The sequence below is a fragment of the Rhopalosiphum maidis genome, chromosome 3, assembly GCF_003676215.2.
Source record: "Rhopalosiphum maidis isolate BTI-1 chromosome 3, ASM367621v3, whole genome shotgun sequence".
NCBI lineage: Eukaryota > Metazoa > Arthropoda > Insecta > Hemiptera > Aphididae > Rhopalosiphum > Rhopalosiphum maidis.
Window position 1 is genome coordinate 70857166 of NC_040879.1, and position 23613 is coordinate 70880778.

General features: G+C 27.0%; 1 protein-coding gene across 1 annotated transcript; it reads left to right on the forward strand.

The window, feature by feature from the left end:
• The first annotated feature begins 5221 nt into the window (after positions 1-5221).
• LOC113556675 (retinal homeobox protein Rx3-like) lies at positions 5222-22694 on the forward strand. The gene is made up of 4 exons (XM_026961769.1): positions 5222-5443; positions 12995-13242; positions 17718-17805; positions 22081-22694. Exons 1-4 carry the CDS (start codon positions 5368-5370, stop codon positions 22557-22559), a joined length of 891 nt encoding a protein of 296 aa, XP_026817570.1. The 5' UTR covers positions 5222-5367; the 3' UTR covers positions 22560-22694.
• The last annotated feature ends 919 nt before the right edge of the window (positions 22695-23613 follow it).

The window sequence follows — 23613 nt, forward strand, 5'->3', positions numbered from 1 at the left end:
ACTGATATAGAATTATAACATGTATTTTATATAAAAGAACATTTTTTTATTCCTCTCCAAATAGTCTAAAGTAAATTATTAATAATTGTTTTATTTACTTATTGCGTATTATTTTGTTATTACTTATTAATATATCCGTTATAATAAGTAGGTACTTGGAAATAGTTGAGCTTTATTAACTTATTTCAAAAACTTATTAAATAATAATTAAAAAATCTCTTTAATTATTTTAATAGCATACTATGTTGTTGCTATTATATTTATAACTATAATAATAATAATAAATTAATCAAATGGATTTTTAAAACGTTTAAGATATTACAGCAAATATATTATATTTACTTTGTTATTAATGTATTAGATATTTACTTTTAATAATATTAGTATATTAGTTGATTGCATAAGTTTCTTTGAATTAATTTTAGTTTAAAGTTTTTTCGCATTTAATCATTATGTAATTAATTGTTAAATGACCGTTATAATCAATCACAAGTACACTATATTATGAGTTATTAAAATGCACGAGAATAAAAATAAATTTTAGTAATACAACAAATATTCTTTTAAACTCATTAGTGGAACAACCCCTTCGTGTGTGATAGGTTTGAATTAAATTTGCGATTTCACACTCGAATAGTGGCCCTTGCCCCTTGTTAGCATTGTTTTCGCAAGCTATTCAGTCCCCTTATTAAAAATATTATAATAATATAATATAGGGGGATAATGGGGTATATTATAGTACATTAATATGAATATGAACTAAATTATTTATTTATTAACCATGATTCAGCAAAATTTAAAATTAAATGAGCTTTTATGACAAATGACTTATATATCTAATTTTAAAAGTAAAAGCCTATAGATATTCAAAGCCTAAAAGCTAATAAAGTTTTACATTTTTACACACACAATTTATCGAAGTATTATTTTTAAAACTTTCAATATCGTAATTAGGTGTATACTTCTTAATCCTCGGCATTCAGGAATGAAGTGTTTAAGAAGTAAAATAATTAACATTTAAACAATAAGTATCTATAGTTTTCTATGGATTACTACAACATAATATATCAATTGTTCTATTCAAAATCACATTAACAATATTTCTCTCTTGTTCCCAGTAGCATTTTCCAACCGATATACGAGTACAAAAGTAGGTTTTTGCTAATTAAAATAATAAATCTATACATTAAACATTTATATCTGTATAATAATGTATATTTAATGGATATAATTAACACGTGTAAAACTAGTGAAACTACCTATGATGAGTTAACCATGTGTCCATAAAATGTATTATTGTGTATTTAAAACTTCAATTATTATATATGATCAGTATTTATTATGTATGCTTAATTTATGTTCAAAACTCAATGCTAATAGCTATAGTAGGTACGTATAACCAATCTAAATAGTTTACTTAATAAGTAGTTAATATCTATATTATTATATTAGGTATTTATTATTAATTTATTATTTTATATTTAAAATAATTTGCCTGGCATAGATATTCACCGACATTTTTTAATTTAGTAATGAATTTATTTAATTTCTAGTTTTTGGAATTTTTAAATATACTCATATAACGGTTATAATGAGTTTTACGGTATATAAACTCAACCAAATAATATCGGTAAATCGTTTTTTTGGTAGTCGCTACAATCAAATTGTGTTTACTTACCGGAAAATCATATTATGTAGGTAGTCACAATAACCAAAGACCAAAGAGTATCATTTATTTCATTAGTACCTAAATAATGGCCAGAAATCGCATATACATCCTTTTAATCATTACATATGTAATACAAAATCACACATGACTCACGTATAAACTACGTTCAAGTTCTTATCAAATTTAAAAAGACAATATAATGTAAACTGCGCCAATACAATTTTAGCTATATTTTTGCAAAATTAAATAAAATTATAAATCTAAAATTACTAATTACAGTAATTAGTAATTTTAGATAATATTAATTTATACTTAATTCATTACAGCCATATAATATGAAAGATTAATTGAATATAATTAAAAATTAAAGAAATACATAATTTTATAAAGTCAATATTTAGACAAATAATAACATATTGTTGATACATATTTATCTATTGAAGTTTCATCACTATTATATTTATTGATTAAACTTTGTAGTTTTTTACATATTTTTACTTTCTTGATTTTTAATCAAGTAAATAAGTAAGTAATTGAAATGAAAAAGTCTCAATTTTTAAACTTTAGAATTTTTGTTAATAGGAAAATGATAAAATATAACTCAGTTGTAATGAGTAGGTGGGTAATTAAGCTAGCTTTATATAACATATTAATGAAAGAGATCCGATATCATACCCAAGCAATATAAAGATTTGAATCCACAAAACGTTGGCGTGAACAGTCTCAAAATTTCTATTTTAACTTTTTCCCCAAAACTATTATAGCTGAAAAGTTGGTTGATAGCTCATTAAAAAGGGACTATCAAGTAAATATAAAATGTGGGATTAAAAATTTTCAAAAAAAAATTATACAAAGCTATAAAGCTGAACAAACATAAAAAAAAACGCCTAATAAAATGTGTTTTAATTTTTTTCGAAACTCTGTAGTGAATTTACTATAAAGATATAAAGTTCTGAAAGTCTTCATTGCACTTTTCCCAGCCAATGTGAGTTTAACAAGTCTACAAACAACAAAATCCACTCTTTGGTTTCAAAGATCTATCTTACTAAATGAAATGAAATAAAATTCATTATACCTACATACATATTGCATACAATTAATACATTTCTAAAAATTGAAATCGAGAAAGTTTACATGTCGATCTCTGACTTGGCAAGCGTTTTTTTTTGTTTTATAATTTTGATATTTAAAGGGTTTATTTATACTATATAATTCAATATATGTTTCTATTTTAATTTATTTTTTACTTATATATACATATCTACTAATAATTCGAAAATCGTGTCACTCTTTTTTTGTTAGGTTTTGATTTCATTAAATAGTTTACAAAATACTCGGTTACACTTTCCGGACCTTAAGAATGGTATACCGTACGACCGTAGCATTAAAGGGTGCAGTTTACATTATACCTTTTTGGCAAACATAAAAATTGGAGGGCGATACCCATTTACGTACATTTACCCTTTTTTGCGACTTCTTTGCGTACAAATGCACAGCTCAATTGCGCGCACACGAATTTTTAATATCTGCGATAAATGACCCCATACGTAGAACTCGCTTGCGAACATAAACTATAGCAATACTGAAAAAGTCTACGAAAACTCAAAAATATTTTCCTTCTCACTTTTACAGGCTTATAACTGTCTATTTAGTATCGTTAACATCACACGTTCAACTATACCATACGCATAATAGTTATACTGTAATACATATAATGGTAAATAATAACTCAAAACGTACCTGAATTATCACCGGCTAAAATTGTAACTTGATTGTATTAAATTCAATTAGTACGTGATAAATGATAAATGGTATCTACTATCTTGCTAGCACTAGGTACTAAGTTACAGTATAAGTATAAATTGAGTACACAAACGAGTCGTCATTTGACAGGTCAAAATGTGTATTAGCGGGTATTTACATTTTCCGTTGTACGCAAACGAGTTATCAGTTTACAAGTAAAAATTTATGTACTGTGCGCAAACGAGTATTACTGAAGTTGGAGCGCATTTTACAAAAAAAAAGGCCGTTTGGGGCATTAGGTCACAGTTTACATAACTATATAACTTACTATACCTAATCCCTATAAGTTCTGATTTAAGCATCTACTTGTTGTCGTTATTTCTATAAATTGAAACAAGTATCTAATAATATAATAGACTATAAATGAGTATTGTATGTAATAATACATTATTAAATTGTTTCTCGAAAATATATTTATTCATAGAATTTTACAATAAATAATAATACATAATGTTTGATGTTTTAGTGTTTATAAATTGAAAACGTATTACCATAATGTGGCTTATTGGTAATTGGTATATTAATTATTTGTATACGATATGAGCGTGGTCCAATTCAAAAATAGGTACACATTAATTAAAGTAAATACTATGATATTTATGACCTCATAAAACATAGAAATAAAACAATTAAATAATTGTTAAATAAACAAAAACAGATTAAAGAGACATGTGTTCTTATTAATATGTTCTATGTATCTATTGGTTATTGAATGGAAAATTTAACTTATTAATTGGCAGTGCAGAGAGGAGTAGTAAAAACGAAGTTTATTCAGCAGTACAAAAACCGACATGTACGTTTCGACGAAATGATTTCGTCGACTCATTGAGTTGGTAGTGTCACATTGTTGGTATAAATCAACTGCGTTAAATAAAATTGTGTACAAAAATGATAAGTTAACATAATTTTATCTATGATGAGTAGTAATTAGTAAGATAACACAATTTAAGCTGTTAAAATAGTTACCTATACTCACCATTGGATTGTAGTTTTTAGTATTTTATACATTAATTTAAGATTCTATGACATATATACTTTTATTATTATTACACAATGAAAAATCATATTTAAGTATATGGATATTTGATTATAGTTCACTTTTCAATTATTAACATTGATTATGAAAAATTAACATATTACAATAATATATTTTATGAAAAAAAGTCAAAAACATTACAACAACATATAATATAGGTATTTAATTTTCAAATACATGAAAATATTTAAAAAAATAAATAATAATGGAATAGTCGTCTTTAAAAGTATGAGAATTAAATAAAAATGCAAAATATTTATCAGTGATATATTATAACCGAGTTAACCTATTTGATAGACTAGAATATTATAATTAATATGTATTATAATTTTACCAGAGTAATTCGAATTTTGTATTGTAAGATCGTCGTTCATTGATTATTGACAGTTTTGTGGTAAACTGAAAACATATATTTAAATACGACTATTTAATTATTTGTTATTCTATTATAATGTATTATTATTATATTATTATTATAGCGTTTATCATACTAGTAGCACGGTCATCATACGGGGCGCAGGGCATGTGGGTAGGGCGAAGTGTACAATGGGATTGGCAACTGTGGCTACACGCATCCGCCCTCCATCCAAAACCACCCCAAACGGTTGGCCACGCGGGGGGTGGTTGGGGGCGCGCGCGCCTGCCACCGGTCCTTTCAGTCTGGCAGCGCCGACACACCATGTGTCATTCAGTAGTCGCGAACGTGAGAGAAGGCCCACACCATCGATCACGGTGAGAATTCTATGCTACACATTTAAAGTTACGATCACGTCGACGCAGTGATTGTCGCCGAAGTCATCAAAAGTGATAATATACGTCAAACAACAATAACAACGGTTATAATTTAATTGTATACAATATGGATACCACCAAATCGGCCAGGAACGTATACAGCATCGATCAAATTCTCGGAACAACTCATCGGTCCAAAAACGGTAAGACAATAATATTTTTTTTTCATCAAAAATTTATGTTTTTTGGTTTCATAAAATATTAATTAATTTATTAAACTGTATATTTATTTATTACATTTTATACATAGTAAAGTAAATTATATTGTCGAAACCAACGTGATAGACGTGGATTGTACTGTTTATCTATAGTATTGTATCCTTTTCTCAAAATGGATAATAACACGATATGGATACTACAAATATATATATTTTTTTATCAAAGTATTAAATAGTATATACACAGATGGGTAGTATTTTAATTTAACCTACTACTATAGCTTAGTTAAAAATATAAATAATGTAAGCCCCTTCCTTTTTTATTATTAAAATACATTAAAATTAGTTTGAAATAAATTATAAATAGTATCGATGAATATATCAAACTTGAATTAAGAATATCAATTTGAAATTCAAAACCGTTTTGTAGAATGGATAGAAATGGATATTTTTACGAAAAATACCTACGGAATTTGTTTTGTAATTTATGCATCCGCATAATAAAACAATGATAATAATATACGTGCTAAATTTTTAAAAATAGAAACTAATTAACCATTTAATATTTAATGTTTATTTTATTTTAATTTAATTTTTATTTTTAGTACATAGATTCTATGTAAAAGTGTAAAAATATAATTTAATTTGGACACGTATAAAATATTCAAAACCTTGATTGGGAAAATTTGGCACACGATTACAAAAGCGTTCGCCACCCCTTTTTGACATAAGACATAGAAAATATCTACCAGCTTAAATAGACTAATAGGTATAAATAAATAATATGATACAGAATTTATAATATTAAATAGGTAATACTATCAAACTATTAAACTCAATAAAACGTTATCTAAAAGTTATTTAAAGGAAATGATCATTCTAGTAAATTATTAAGTAGATAAATATAAAATATAAATTAGTAATAAACAAAATTCAAATATATGCAACAAGGATACTGCAGACAAATAAAACAAAACATAATCATTCTATAAACTCTTAATTAAGTAAGAGCATACATTATTAAAACATATACCGATAGTTAGGCAAGTGCGTACCACTCTGTTGTACATTTAATGTTAATTGGGCCACTATTATTATGTGTATGTTAAATTTGAACTCAATGATTATAATATATACGAAAAACGATCCTGAACGAAAACCGTTTGTCAGTTTATAATATCATTCAGTATATTTCATGATATGTTTTATTTTTATATAATTATTATACTTGATATTTCTACGTAAGTTTATATAATTTTTTTTTTTTTTTATAATGTATAGTATTTAATCGCGTGTACCTAGTGAAATTTAAATTAATATAATATACGTAAAACTCCCATGAATAATGTTTTTAAATTGTAACAAAATTATTAACATCTTTATTTACCGTTTAAATAATAAATGTCGTCCAAATTTGAACTTAAAATATCGATAAAATAATTGCTCTTATATATTTTTTATTTATTTTTTTATTTCAAAAAATACAATTTGTACTTATACATTATTTATATACAATAAGAATTTATATTTACAATTTGTATTTTTACCTTGAATTTTCCTAAGAAGAAGCCTCTCAGCGAAAGCACTTCTATTAGTTTCAAACTATAAAATAATTTGCACATTTTTGCAATTTTGTCAAAATTCTAACTTTAAATGCATATAAAAAAATTATGTCCATGTATTTTTAATATTTTTTTATACAGATATAATAACAATACAATTTATTTATTTATAAAAAATTCTCTTTTTCTTTGTTATTCACAACTATAAAAAAAAAATGGTGGTCATTTTTAATTTTGACCTTTTCTTAGTACAAACTAGATCTAATTTTTTTTTTTATCTAAAACCACCCTCAAAATCAATAATCGAAATATTTTGACATATCAAAAAGTAATGACAGATACAAAAATAAAAAAACATATATTATTGTAAAATTATTACATTTATCGCTTAGCTCAAAATCCAAATGGTGAAAACTCTTAAAAATTGTTTTTATACGCATGATTGATAAATATATACCATATTATACTACATATTTACATAATATGATATACAATAAAAAGATGTATCTCTGCCGTGTTTGTTACACACTATTTTTAATTACGTATCAATAAATATAAAATATACCTACCTATTTAAAAAATATTAATGGTTAAATATCCATCTATTTTTACCATTTTTATAATCATCTATGCTAAGAGTATTATTATATTTTAATTATTATTCAGCTCTAGTATTATTGTTTACAATGAAAATCAATAATTTTTCGAAGAGCGCTTCAATTAAATTAAGCACAAACAATTTAATTTTAAATGGATTAGAACAATAAAGTACTTAATGTCTTGATGATCGTTTTCAAAGGTTAAGCTTAAAATACAAGTATGATATTATACATTTAATTAATTATAGGTACCTATATAATATACTAGATATAAATGAGAAAGTTAATATTAACTAAAATAAAATGCACTATACATTGGGAATTAAATTTTCTTTTCACATCAAAAACTTTTTAGATTAACTATCATTAGTGTTATAATTTTTTTTTACATTAAAACAATCTTTAATAGGTTTATTTATTTGTATATCATATTATTTATATTATGTTAAATGCATAATTTAAATCTAAATTGTTAAGATATATAAATAAAAATATGATAATAATGAACTGCTGAATTACGATAAATAACTCCCATTACGATAGGTCAATATGTCATTATAAACTGTTGATTCAATGACATCGGTAGACTGGCAGTCGTGATAGTGATGACTAGACAATGCAAGGGTGAGAAAACTTTTGCTCTTTTAGTGTTTGTATTTTGTAGTGTTATAAGTAATATGGAATTTTACGATGAATATATTTGAAAAAAACTGTGAAAATTATTATCATTAACATCTTATACATTATATCTATCATAATAAATATCTATGAAATTAAAAACTAAGGCTGCGCATTAACCAATCAAGTTAAGTCAAATGAGTTATCATTATCTTGTAACAGTTGTAACTGATACTTAGACTTGTCATTCACTCATTTGTCTCGGTTTAAAAGGCATGTCCCATTGTCCACTGTCCCGGCCAATTATACAGTTTGTCCCGTTAAATAGAAACTGAGCGAAAGTAAAATTGAATATTATATTTTTAAAACATAGAATGCTGAATAATATTGTACACTGCTGTATCATTATAGATTGTACTAAAATATTAAATAACTATAAAATATCAGTGACACTAATCTGGTATAATAATATGTATATATGTTTAGCTTTTGTGTTTTTAACCCATGTACTAGGTAGTAGGTACCCGTACCACGCCAAATTATCGGAATTAAATAATAATATACTATTAAAAAAGTGCCTCTCAATACCTACTCTTGATGCATAAAAACATATCGTCTGTGCGTATGATATATGTTCCGTGAAATCGTAACAAAATAAATAAGTAGTAGGTACCTGCAGCAATTGTCAAGTATTACTCGGTATTAGATGATATTTAATTTGAACAGCAATAATTTATATATTTCGCATATTATGTATTATATTATATTTCTGTTTATGCGCGAAAAACTTGATCATAGAGCGGTGGAGGACCAGCTGAACGGTGGCGGCGGTGATGGCGACTGGTAGAAAATCCGAGAGGGACGGCGGGAAACTCAATGGATTTTAACGAAAGTCAAGTGAACACACACCCGAGTGCGCGCGCGCGCGTACGGATGTGTAATGTGCACGCCGACTACAACAATAGGCGTAAAACGGACGTACATTTCATATCTGTTGCACGCACATTGAAATTTCGTACTGCAGCCGAGTTCGTAGATTTGGGGTGTAAATAATATAATAATAATATAATATTGTACATCATATATCGTATTAGGTATATAGGTATATATGAAACGTGTACGAACGGAGTAGATATTATATACATACATACACGTAGGTACACGAGCGATCTGGAAACTGATCGTTTTGTAAGCCGATTATTATTACATATATTACACACACTATAGGTGGGGGCGAGGGGTGCATTATACAATCAACGCGCAATAACAAAAACCTCGTAAGCGGCTTATAATATGACCGTTTTAATACATGATTAATATTATGAACCTATACAATGTGCGTGTACGCGCCGCCGCCACCATTCCGGACGGGTCTTACAGCCATTTACTCGTAATTAGGTATAATAGGTACCTATATACTTGTAGTACGCACATGGTGCTTTAATGGGGTGTGTATGGAGTGAAATCATAATAATAACGTAACCGAGTAATAATTAATAAAAAAAAAGTTCATATCGTCGTTTCCCGGAAAACGCTGTACATTATGCACTACTACGATATTATGTAAATTTCATAATAAACAGTCTAATTAAATCAGAAAAACGTTTACAATACATTTTGTACTGACAATATAGCGATACTTTCTATATCTATATAAGCATACTAAAATACATTAAGTTTACATAGTATGCGTAATCCATCAAAGTGAAAATAATTTTAAAAGAATAATAATAATAGATACAATATACTATTAATATAGTTACCTTCATACCCAAAATACTTTTTACTTTTAACCTATGACAAATTACATAGATTAATGCAAACATTATAAGTTATGATTAAGCAGAAAATCCGATGATATTTTCACGATTATAAAAATGAGAGCCAACGTAATATTTATTTCTATTTCAACGAATCATACGATTAAACTATAATATTATATATTTAATAGTATAAACACTAAAACAATAATAAAATAATACAATTAATACTTTAGATACAAACAATTATATTCACATGGTTATTAGAGGATTTAATAGAATTTAATTTATGTTTCATTAGCTAATGTCATTATTCTATCGATAGAAGAAGCTAAAGTATTATAGTACGATTTTTTGAGAAAATTAATAAAAAATAGTAGTTGATTTAGTTAGTTCTATACCTAGGAACATTACTATAAAAAAGTTAACTTAATTGTAAAACCAATAAATTCATCGCTTTGATTAACATCTAAAAATAACAATAAAAATTTACTTTTATTATCCATAAAAATTCTATATGCATTTTTTTTTTTTTGGTAATAAATCTTTGGTATATAGTATATATATATATATATATATATATATATCCATATTTTATAATTTACTTTAAATTTTACTAGAAACGCATAATAAGTAAATTGGTATACACCGTGTTTTACTGTGGGTCCATTTGGATTTGGATATAAAAAACTGAAAACCTTCTAAAAAATTGACTATAGATTGATAATGTTTATATTTTATAAGAATGGCACGACAGTACATGCGTTGATGCGTAGCCATCATAATTAATATTATAATATAATACTTGTGTTAGAAGCAATAAAACTACATCTGAAAAAAGGTTTAAGAGCGTGTACCGAGGGTTGTATGATAATATAATAATAGGCTGACACTATTACATAGTGACATGTTATTTTACCATTCTCCGCTACAAAATGATATACAGGACGATAAAAGAATATAGGATTCTAATTTTCTAAATGATATTTATACTCTATGTTTTTTATTTTTATTTCAAATTGTAAGAAATTGAATTACGTTTATCAAATGAATAATTTTCAAATTTGTAAGGATTGATATCATGGTGTAGACTTTTGCATCAACATATTATCACAGTATTTAAGTGACAAATTCAAATCTGCTGTTTATAGAATTTTCATAACTTAATTACATAATTTAGTATATTGAAAATGCAATTTTATATTATGTCTGGTTGTTTCAAGCGTACGAGATATCTACATAAATTTTAATAAATAATGATTATAATTCGTAAGTTGTTACACTAATATACTATTGCATACTGCGTAATGTGTATTAAACATTCAAATTCCTATACATGCTACCAATGAATAACCATTTTTAATTCATATAAACACCATAATTTATTTAAAGAAAAGAACATAATAATTTAAAACATGTCAAAAAGCTTAAAATAATAATTAAAATGGGTAAAATATTCAATTACATTGATTTAAAATTTTAGTAAAAATATATTATAGTCATATTGGTCACATAATTATATCACAAAATGATGTATTGTATGATTTTTTTTACAAATTTGGCACCATTAAGCATCATAGGAAACCGCAATTATATTGAAATGGTTAAAATATTAATGATTAATTTATAAAAATTTTGCCCTCAATTTTGAGGTAATGATAGTTTTTACTAAATAGTTGTTAATTATCATCAAAACTTGTGCAGTTATAACCGAAAAACGTATGTTTTGAGTAAAAAAATACCCTCATTAAACGAGGTATAGGTACTCAGTACGAAATACGTATATTATCATATGACCTTAGGGGAGACCATCTTTTTTCCACCCTGTATACGAGTTAAGTAGGTACTTGATGACGACAACGTTTTTCTCTCCGGTTGTTTTAACACCCTTTATTTCCGTCACAAAACACCATCATCAAATTACATTTTTTATTGCTGTATCTCATACCTAACTACAAATTTTGAATGCCCTTTTTAAAATAAATAATCGTTTTATGAACTTTGTAGATGCATCAAATAAATGTTTATCAAACATGCTGAAAACTACAATATGATTATGACTTATGAGTTTATTATTTTTATTATGTAGGTAATTGATCATTTTATTGCGAGTTTCAACGGTTTATGCATTTTAGATAATAACTCTAAAGTGAATAAAGAAACATATTTTTTACAATTTTTTTTTTTAAATATCGTTTTTAGAATGATACCCAACCAGCACTAAATTTAATAGTTTTTCTCGTTCAACAAAATTTCAACTTTATCAATGGTAGGATTTTAAGTGGTTTATTTAAGTCTTATATCACATTTTTCCACCAAGGGTTATAAATATTAAAATGACCAAATGTAATAAAATGTACGATATTCCATTAACAAATTTAACTGTAGGATATGTAGTAGATGATTTATAAAATAATGATCCCGGGGAAAGTTAATTAAATTAAGTATTAATAATAATTACAAATTTAAATATTATACAGATAAAAACTACAGTAATTATAGTACCTATATGCATATGTATCATATCATCGATATTTAGGTTAGAGAACAGATTTACATGCTTAATCCATGAGTCCAATTCAAATTTTTTTTTTTTTTTTGACATTAATATGTCTTATATCTAGAGGTCAAAAAAATTAGTGTGACTGTAACATTTTTCAGTTTATCTAGCAACGTATTATTCCATGAAGTAAAGATTAATGGAGTGACATGTTATCAAATGCACACTCGAATATTTCCTGTTGAAAATTTACAAACACAAAATTATATTTCATACGTTTTCTATCATATTTAATTACTTAAAGTTATTTGTTGATATAAATAAATGAGCCTCAAAATTAAGACACAAGATTAGTAATATATTTTATAGTTTTCCACAAGACATATTATGATTTATGATTTTCTCAAAAAGGAGAAACTAAAGATTCTTAGTAATACTTTAAATTGTTTTTGTTTTTTAAGCATTTGCAATTATAATTATTTTGCAATTATTTTTAGAAAATTTGAGTGTTCATTGCCAATCGAAATTGGACGCATTATATGCAGCTAGTGGAACCGATCCATCCTTACATCGGTCCGAAGAACACGATGACGATAAACCCCGAAAAGTTCGTCGTAGCAGAACAACATTTACAACATATCAATTACATCAATTAGAAAGAGCTTTTGAAAAGACTCAATACCCTGATGTATTTACTAGAGAAGAACTCGCTTTAAGATTGGATCTCAGTGAAGCCAGAGTGCAGGTAAAATTTTTTATGCTATTCAAATTTATAATTTTATTTTTAATTACAAATTTATGTATAAGTGCTTATACTACACATAAAAAAACAAATAAATAAAATAAAAGTAGTTGTTTGTTATCGCTCCACCAACGCACCATGTATAATGTATCGTTCCGCTGCTACCAGATGACTGTTCATTGAACTACTTATACTATTTTTTATAAAGCGTTAAAAAAATTTAAAATAGTGGTCATTTTAGCTAAATATATTTTATAGTGAAATTTAAATAAAACAGCTTTCTATTGATAATAAAATGTCATACATTTTATTTATTTTAATAATAATTTTTATTGTAAAAATTGAATATTATAGTATTAAATATTGTAATAAATAACTCATTAAAATTAATAATAACGTTGTAAATTAGATATGCATTTTACATTTTCAAATAATAATTACATACAATTTAACAATAACATAATAACATGATCAAATTATAATAAAATACAATTTTAAATTGTAAAAGAAATATTTTATCCTTAAATATATCACATACTATAGATTAAACTAAATTTAAGATAATATAGAGATTCAAAGAAATATTGATCATAAATATCGAAACTTAGGATTTTAGATTGAAGTAAGGTCACTGTAGTTATATACTTTATACGGTTTGGTGGTGGAGCGATAACAAACTGCAAGTAAGTACCAAAATAAACTAAAGAGGCGATCAGTTATAAATTATAATAGTAGATATTTAAATAAATTGTACTTTCAGGTATTTTTTAATACTTAAATTTATAGTTAATTTGTTACACTTAAATCACATGGATAAAATTAAAAGTATTTTTATTACTGCATAAAAATATATTTTTTGAAAAAAAAGTAAAGTTAATAATAGATTTCCTAATCAAATTGGATTTTTAATATGTACATATACGTTATTAATGATTTATATATTACAATTAATTAATGTATAATATTATGTAATAATTTAATTACAAATTCGTATGTATTTGTCAGTATGATCTATAGTAAACACACTAAAAATTAATAATTATAGTTGGGAAACAAATGTATTTAATATTTATACACATATTATTATTTACTAGGCTTTTAACTACCTAACGCGTACAATACTTCCATTTCAATTAAGGATAACATAAATTGTTTTTAACGGTCCAATGACTAGATATAATTTATTTATGTATAGTGCGTTATAATTATTTGTCTTTTACGGCCGCCTTTGCAGATATTCCGTTATAGGTCTTAATTGTGTGTGGTTGCTCGTATGGCTATATCCTTTTGTTCCGGAATCGCATGCGGAACAGCTTAATTGAAATCCACCACATCGACTACGCGAGACTTAAATAATATTCCAAAAGCAGTAGAAAACAATGGAAAGAGATTAATAGATTTTTTTTTCTTTCGAGTTTACAGCCGCACTAAAACACACCGTGCTAATTGTGTACCACAGAACACTTAGCGGACACACAAAGACGGTAAAAAAAAGAGAAAGAGGCTACAAAATCTCTACATTATATACGTGTAAATCTCTCCTTTCTGTAAGTCACCCTCTCACTCTCTCATTCTCTCTTTTTCTATTTCCTAGGCCTTCCGCCTGCTGCCTGTACCGTAGATTGTCTCGCTCTTTAAACGATTCAATAAACCAATTGAGATGGACTTAAAACCCGGCGCGCGCGGTCTCCCTGGTAATGAATTACAAGTTAATTGGGGTGCAATTTCTCGACAACCGATTTAACATCTCCCTAATTTCCTAACGATCATTTAAGTGCATTGTTCGTGTGGCCTATGTGCATAGGGGGAGTCCCATTGTGTTGCACAACACACCCTTGTACGCGCGCGACGCGCACAATCAACCCCAATCGGACGTCCAAATAGAGCATTAACCCTCTACCTCCTCCTACACCATTGCCGTCGACGTCGCCGGATCACTCTACAATGGCCTTCGGGTGCCGAAACTTCCACCGACCCACCGGTTTATTAAACTCCCGTTTTAAGTGTATTGTCAATATTTTAACCTAGCCAATAAAAAAGGGATTTTTCCTCCCTCTCTTCGTATTTATTGGTATACATATTATATATATATATATATATATATATATATATATATATATATATAATAAACATACTCTCTTACTTTTAGTTTCCAAGTACACGCGCCGTTAAGTCAAACTAAATTAATTATATAATACGCGATAAACAATATCCAATGGCCATTGTGAGTTCGCATGGTATACGGTATTCGGTACCTACTTTAGTAGGTTGGTAGGAGGGTGTAAATGGTATCTGAAATATAATCGTCTATAATTGGAAAGAGAATTAATAATATCATATTTTTTTTCAATATACATACATAACATAGGTACTTACATACATAATTCATATCTAACATACAAGGTGTAATTTTTAGTTGTTAACTTTCTTGATTTTTAATTTTTAGAATTTTATTAATTGTATGCAATATGTTTGTACAATTTATTTTATTTTCATTTTCATTTAGTAAGATAGATCTCTGAAACCAGAGAGCGGATTTTGTTGTTTGGGGTCTTGTTAGATTCACATTAGCTAGAAGAAGTGCAGAACTTTATCTTTTATAGTTAATGCACTACAGAGCTTAAAAAAAATTAAAACACATTTTATTGGGGGTTTTTTTTATGTTTTTCAGCTTTATAGCTTTGTAATGAGTTAGCGATTGAAGATAAAGTTCTAAAAAAATAACTATTTTTTTAACTGTGAAAAATTAAATAATTTTTTTTTAATTTTTTATTTACTTGGTAATCATTTTTTAATGAGCTATCATTCAACATTTTAGCTATATTAGTTTTGGGGAAAAGTTAAAAAATAGAAATTTTGGGAGTGTTTACGCCGACGTTTTTGTGTATTCAAATCGTTATACCACTTGGGTGTAATATCGGATCTTTCTCATTAATATTTTATGTTAAAACTAGCTTAATAACCCACCTACTCATTATAATTGAGTTATATTTTTATCATTTTCCTATTTAACAAAAATTCTTAAAGTTTTAAAAATCCTGACTTTTTTTATTTCAATCACAATACTTACTTGATTAAAAATCAAAAAAGTAAAATTCATGATTTTTATTTTTAAATATTTTTATCCGCTCAAATGATAATTAGTTTAATGGGCATACAATAAATGTAAATACTTAACACATTTACACCGAAAATTTACTTTTTTACTAAAGTGTAACTGTCGGTTTTCCATCAAAATTATAGCTTGTTTTTTTTCTATTAAATTGAGTATTGACTTATTTGACCTATAATTGTACGTTTACACTAAAAAAATTTCTATAAACATAATACTAATATAACTATTATGCAGTAAGTTGAATTACAATTTAAAAATGTAATAAAATAAACAACGTAAGATGCATTTATTGCATTTTAATAAATACAATAAGCCCACATTAAATAAATTAAGAAATATATAGGTATATATTATAATACATTATAATATACAATAATAATAATAATTATAATAATAATCCATTATTTTACATACAATTTTTACTGTGTAATACATGTATTATACGGGTTAAAAAAAATTGGTTCGTAAATCATGGTTAAATTATAATTTCCTATCATTCATCGTAATAATCAGCATTATTATAACAAATATTATTACTTAGTGCGTAAACATTTCAGTGCAAAATATCATGTTTTTATGAAATTTTCATCAAACATTATAATCAGTGTTGGGAAATTTCTTTTTTAAATGGATCTCGTTCAGTTCCTAATATATGAACTCGTTCCACATCCCCGTTCCTTATTCAAAGAAGGAACTCGTTCCAATTATCGTTTCATTTTTTTAAACTTAACCAATCTAGCGGTTTTAGAATACTACCTTTTTATTTTTGATGTCAATAAATGAATGATAAAAATGATAAATGAATTAGAGTTTTAAAAAATGAATCTAAACAGGAACTGAGTACTTACTAAACTATTGAATTAATATATAAAAAAATAAAAACGTATAATAATTAATAATATACATTTAATTTGTCTTTATTTTATCTGATTATTAAAAACTAAATTGAATAAAAAATTAAAATAAAAAATTTATTTTTTGAAATTTCAAGAGGGACTGTGATTTTCGTTCACGTTCCTCAATATAAAGAATTCGTTCATATTCTTTTTCCATTCTTTTTAAATGAAGCAGTTCTAAGCTTCGTTCCTACAAAAAGAACTCGTTCCAGGAATCCGTTACTTTTGGAATAAGTTCCTTCCTAACACTGAATTTATAATTTATAACACTGTGATCATATTATTTTATTGTATTGATTCTTAATTTAAAATAAGGATTCCTCTTTTTTCGTAAAAATTGTCCAGTCACAATCTACACACGAGTTAGTATTAAATAAATTTGTAATTTTAAGACTCAACTATAGAATAAAAATGTATCATGTATGTAAATGCCAAATATATAATAATTATGTCTTTGTTAAATATAGGTATGGTTTCAAAACCGTAGAGCTAAATGGAGAAAACGAGAAAAATCAATGGGCAGAGAATCCAATCCATACATACCTGACCACACGCGTGAGTTACCAATAACTATATGATTATAATATGTCATAAAAATAATATCATTTATAAATACTATATCTAGGTATAGCTTATGTATTAGAAATATTATGTCAATAATATAAATATAAATATAATATTTACTGTTATTTAACAAAAATATTTTTGAGAACAAATTTAAAATTGATAAAATATTACATTTTTATTACCTAACCTAAGAGATTTGTAATGGAAAAACTACCATATATACTATATAGGTACATGAATACTATTACAATAAGTGTATATTATATAAATTAAAATATAATTAAGAATATAAAAAATTGACCAATCAAGAGACATTCATAAATATGTATGGAATAAAACACTTAAAAATATACTTTAATAATAAATAATTTATACGTTCTAAAGAGGGATTGTCATATTACCCATCATGCAGAATCATACAGCCATTCATTCCTTTATATACTCCACTGTTTATTGCTCTGGTTAAAACTCCGTAGCTATGGGGTTACTTAATAAGTTGTAACTTACGTCTTATACTAAACTAACTGCATTAAAACATTTAAACTCTTAATCAGATAACATGTTTTCTATTATATTTTAATTTTGTTAGTTTCTTCGTTTAACACATTCGAGACGGTCCGTCATAATCTAAAAGTTACGTTTGAGACGCGTAACGTATCTGGCGCGTTACAATATTTTACTTATAAAAGACGAATCACGCGTCTCGCGCGTTGTGTCTACTATCGAATTTTAAAAATCGATATAAAATCATATACTCACACCATTGTTTTCATACGACAATCAATCGATAAGTAATATCGTAAAGATTTTTTATATAAAAAGAATAAATTATTTGCTCCACGTGGAGCGTCTCTGGAATTTGATTCGAATCGCCTATTGGCTGTTAATAATAGTTGTTTTCAATTAATAATTTTATCAAAATAATATTTTTCATTTTCTTGGGCTGTCGTGTGTCGGCTTGACGGAGTTTGTTGACGGAGTTTGTTCCTAAATGGTAATACTATTTTATTTATATAATTTTATGTGTATAGACACGCATATTACGTATTATACGTCATAATATTGTCTTGTTATCGAATTATTTCTAAAATAAAATAGACGCTGTATACATTTGATTTTTATTCAGAGCGTGATTAGTAAATAATTTACGTTTAATATTTTATTATTTTTACACTGAAAAATGTCTAAAAAAATTAACGACCAAGACATAAGTCGTATGTTAGATGAATTTATGGATGATAGTGGATCTGATAGAGAAGATGATAATGTTGATAATAATAGTTCTGACGAGGACACGTGTGAAGCTGTTTATACGAATTTGTTACCGGTTGCATTTGAAAATGAATGTGCAAATCTTTTTGAAAATCTTGTTGAAATGGTTGACAATATTGATAATGATTTAACTGTTCCAATTACTGATAATAGAAGGCAAAATATGAATGAAGTACCAATAGAAAATATTGAGAGTAATTATGACAATATAGCTGAGGAATGGGGTTTTGATGACACCATAGACGAAATTCAACATGAAAATTTTATACAAAATCATGATAATAATGAACCTTTTTTAACAAATAGAGATATAGAAAGACGTTCAATTGAAAGTACAGAACCTGTTATATGTGAATGGGAAAGAGTAAATCCTGAACCTCAACCTCACGTATTTACGTCAATGTCAGGTGTCTCAGATGAAGTACTTGGTAAATCAACTGAAATAGAGTTTTTTAGTATTTTTTTCCCAGATAATTTAATTAAATTAATAAAAAAAGAAACTAATAGGTATGCATACTCGATTATTCGATCTCTTCGACGAAAAAATATGCTGAAACAAAATTCTATTTGGCATAAATGGAAACCAGTTAATATTTCTGAAATATATAAAAATCGGTCGACTTTTTTTTTTTGTCATTTTTGATCGTGTTTTGACCGGTAAGAAAAATATGAAGTATTTAAGTTATGAAAATTATTTTTTTTTTTTTTAAAACTACAACATTTTTACTATATTATAGTGAAAAAACCATAAAAGTTTATTAAAATGCGAAAGCATAATAATTGTACGAAAATTGGTAAAAACTGTTCGTCTCCAGGGGAAAAAAGGAGCGAAAATGTTCCGTCTCCATTGTACATAGTTGTATCACGCGCCTCGCGCGTGATTCGTCTCGAATGTGTTAAAACAAATACTAAAAAAAATAAAAATAATATTGATTAGTGATTTTATTTCAAAATTATTGTCTTAAAATTAAAATTCGTCTTTGATTGCATTAAGTGTAGTATGAAACTTGAGTTAATGTTTAAATAATGGGTATAATAACCGTATCTAATTTACAAATCAGCTAAAAAATTTTATACACGAAAAAATATAAAAATATACATCATTCACATCATTGTAAAATTATTTAATTTATCGCTTCTATTAGAATTTAAAACTTAGTAGATGAAGTAATTTATTTTTATAATAACGAGTTTTGTAACCTATAGTATTTGTAACAACTAACAAAATATAGGTTCCACATGCACAGTAAAAAAAGAAAAAACATTGTAAAGTTTGCAATATTTAATACCTAAAATGGCCATGTTGAAAATAGATTAAGAATAAAGATATGTATAATATTATAATAATATTTATACTATAATTTTGGATAATTAAAAGGAATGTTCGATATTATATTAAAGATTGAAAAAGCCACTAAGGAAGGTCATTAGGTTAATGAGAGATGAATAATCGCTCCTAAATATATCATAATTCATAATAGTTATATTATAAGTAATAAAAAATAATTAATAAATATAATAATATAACCAACAAGTCAGTCCCCATAAGCACTCATTAATATATATATATATACATAAAGTAGAATATAACTTGATCACCTCAATATTTTTTAAAGTCTTTACAAGATGGCTTGCGTGTGCATAATCGTAAGGTATAATTTGTAGTACGGTAAATTATTATTATCAGATAAAGCAGTGTTGGGAAAGTTCCTTTTTAAATGGATTTCGTTCCGCTCTTCGTTAAGTTCCTAATATATGAACTCGTTCCAGATCCCCGTTCTTTATTCAAAGAAGGAACTCACTCCAAATTCAGTTCCTCTATAATAGGAACTCGTTCCAGTTATCGTTCCACTTGTTTTAACTTACCCAATCTAGCGATTTTAGAATATTACCTTTTTATTTTTGATATCAATAAATGAATGATAAAAATGATAAATGAATATTAGAATTTTAAAAAATGAATCTAAACAGGAATTGAGTACTAAATAATTGAATTAATATATAAAAAAATAAAAATGTATAATAATTAATAATATAGATTTAATTTGTTTTTATTTTATCTGATTTTTATAAACTAAATTAAATAAAAAATTTTTTTTTTAAATTTCAAGAGGAACTGTGATTTTTGTTCACGTTCCTCAATATAAAGAATTCGTTCATATTCTTTTTCTTTTATTTTTAAATGAAGCAGTTCCAAGCTTCGTTCCTACAAAAAGAAGTCGTTCCAGGAATCCGTTCCTTCCCAACGCTGAGATAAATTAGGCACCTATATTTTTATTTATTTTTTTTAAGAAATAAATTAATATAAATTCATAAAAAAAAAAATGTTAAATTTGTTAACAAAGTTGAAAAACATAAATACTTATTTTAAAATACACTAATATTTAATATGTCTTAGATATATTAATTAAAACTAATTATATAAGTACCTATATTTAAATTGAGATAATTGAACCAATTGAGGAAATGCTATATAAGCTTCTCTGAGCAGTTGTGCACTAACGCTAACAATTGGTGTACATATGATTGATACGAAGGTGGGAACATCGACTTATTTATCCATAGTATTAAAGATATGCGAAAAATAAACTTTAATGGCCAATGTTCAATGTTGTGTACTTGATGCCTGATGGACAATGTATAGAATATTTCTTCCATTTTCTAATTACATTTTGGCATAATTTTGTACTTCGATTGAATGAATTATTTTCGTTAAATGATCGTATTCTATATTCCTATACATAGCGTTTTAAATTGTATTTAAACAAAATAATATAATAATATAATTCAACTATTGGGATTGTTTCGTATTTTGATATAATAGAATAAAATATAATGTACCGGAGTACACAGTGTTACTGGATGATTTTCCCATGCGTATGACTCCGTGATCCTTTACTTCCGTCAAATTTGTTTATTGTAAACTTTCATAGTTAATAATTAACATAATACAGCATAATATTATAATAGCTTACCGTTGTGTTATCACAGTGTTCAGAAACGACTGTTTGTCCGTGGCACCCACGCTAGGAGGTCCGCTACCGTTCCTCACGCCCGAACAGTTCTGGCCGAGCATCGTGTTCAACCCGGCGGCCGCGTCGGCGTTCCTGCTCGGCTTGCCATGGCACCATCATCACGCTGCCCAGCCGTCGGCCACCGCTGCGGCCGCGTCGTACCAGTCGTCTGTACACAAGGCGCTGTCCGAGCGAATCATCACCGCCAACCAGTGGCCGGCCGTCGCGCTACAAACGTTATCGGTTGAACCGCACAGCCCGTCGTCCGCGGGCACGTCCAGTCCCACGGCGTTGTCGCCCGTCTGCGAGCCGTCGGTAGACGCGGCCACGGTCACCGCGGCCGAAAACCGGTCGTCCTACCTGAACGACGACGACGACGACGACGGTGACGGTGACGATGACAACGAAGCCGGCAGGTGTTCACCGCCAGTTTTGATGGAAAACGTTTCCTGTTAATATGTTAGGCTACGGCGATACATATAATATTATATTACCTTGCCTAATACATGCATATTATACCAACCGTTTTAAATAGTTATTGTTTCACTTCGAACCCCCCCCCCCTCCTCACACAATCATCCACCAACTTGACGTGTGATTTTTTTTTTTTTTTTTTGTTGTTATATGACGGGAATTTTTGTTCAGACCTAAGACTTATAAGTTATAATGTATACAATCATCATCTCGGTGAACGAGTTTTAAAAACAAAAATAAATCATAAGAAATAATTTTACATATACCTAAGTTATTTTGTAAATGCCTCTATCGATATTACCATTATGTACGATAATAACACTACATTTTTGCAAACATTAATTTTTTTTACCATTTTATATCGCAACAAACATCTTAACCATTTTATTTTTGGGAGCGTAGACCCCTATACGCGTTGAAACCGAATTTTAAACTGTAAATTGTAATATTAAATAACGTATTAAATATTATATTAATATTATACTATATTAATAGTTGATCCATTAAAACTCGAATATGGTGAAGTACCGACGTAGTTCCCCGTTATAATATCAAACGATAGATATTGATTCAATATTTATACACAGGCATGTATACAAAATAAAATTTTGGGTGGCGGGGAGTGACCCTCCGCCTTTTGTATATGCGCCTACGTGCCTGTTTATACACATCAAATTGTCAAAATGTTCAAAAAAATTTCTATTTCCATGAATGATAAAGAAAAACCCTAAATGAATCACTGTTATGACATTTCACAATTATGAAAAAAAAAAAAATAGTAAATATTTAATCTTCGTAAAAATTTAATGTAATAATAGTAAATACTTATTTTTAAATATGTTAGGTGAGTATTAGATTATTTTTATTGTAAAAAATGTAAATTGTATAAAATATGATATTTACCTACATGTATCTTCGATCCCGGTCAGTCATTCGGTCGTATACCAAATGGCAAATTGTTTTTCCATAAAATATACATTTATTATTGTTTAACTACACATGGAAATCAGTATTCTACGTATGTAGGTATAGATAA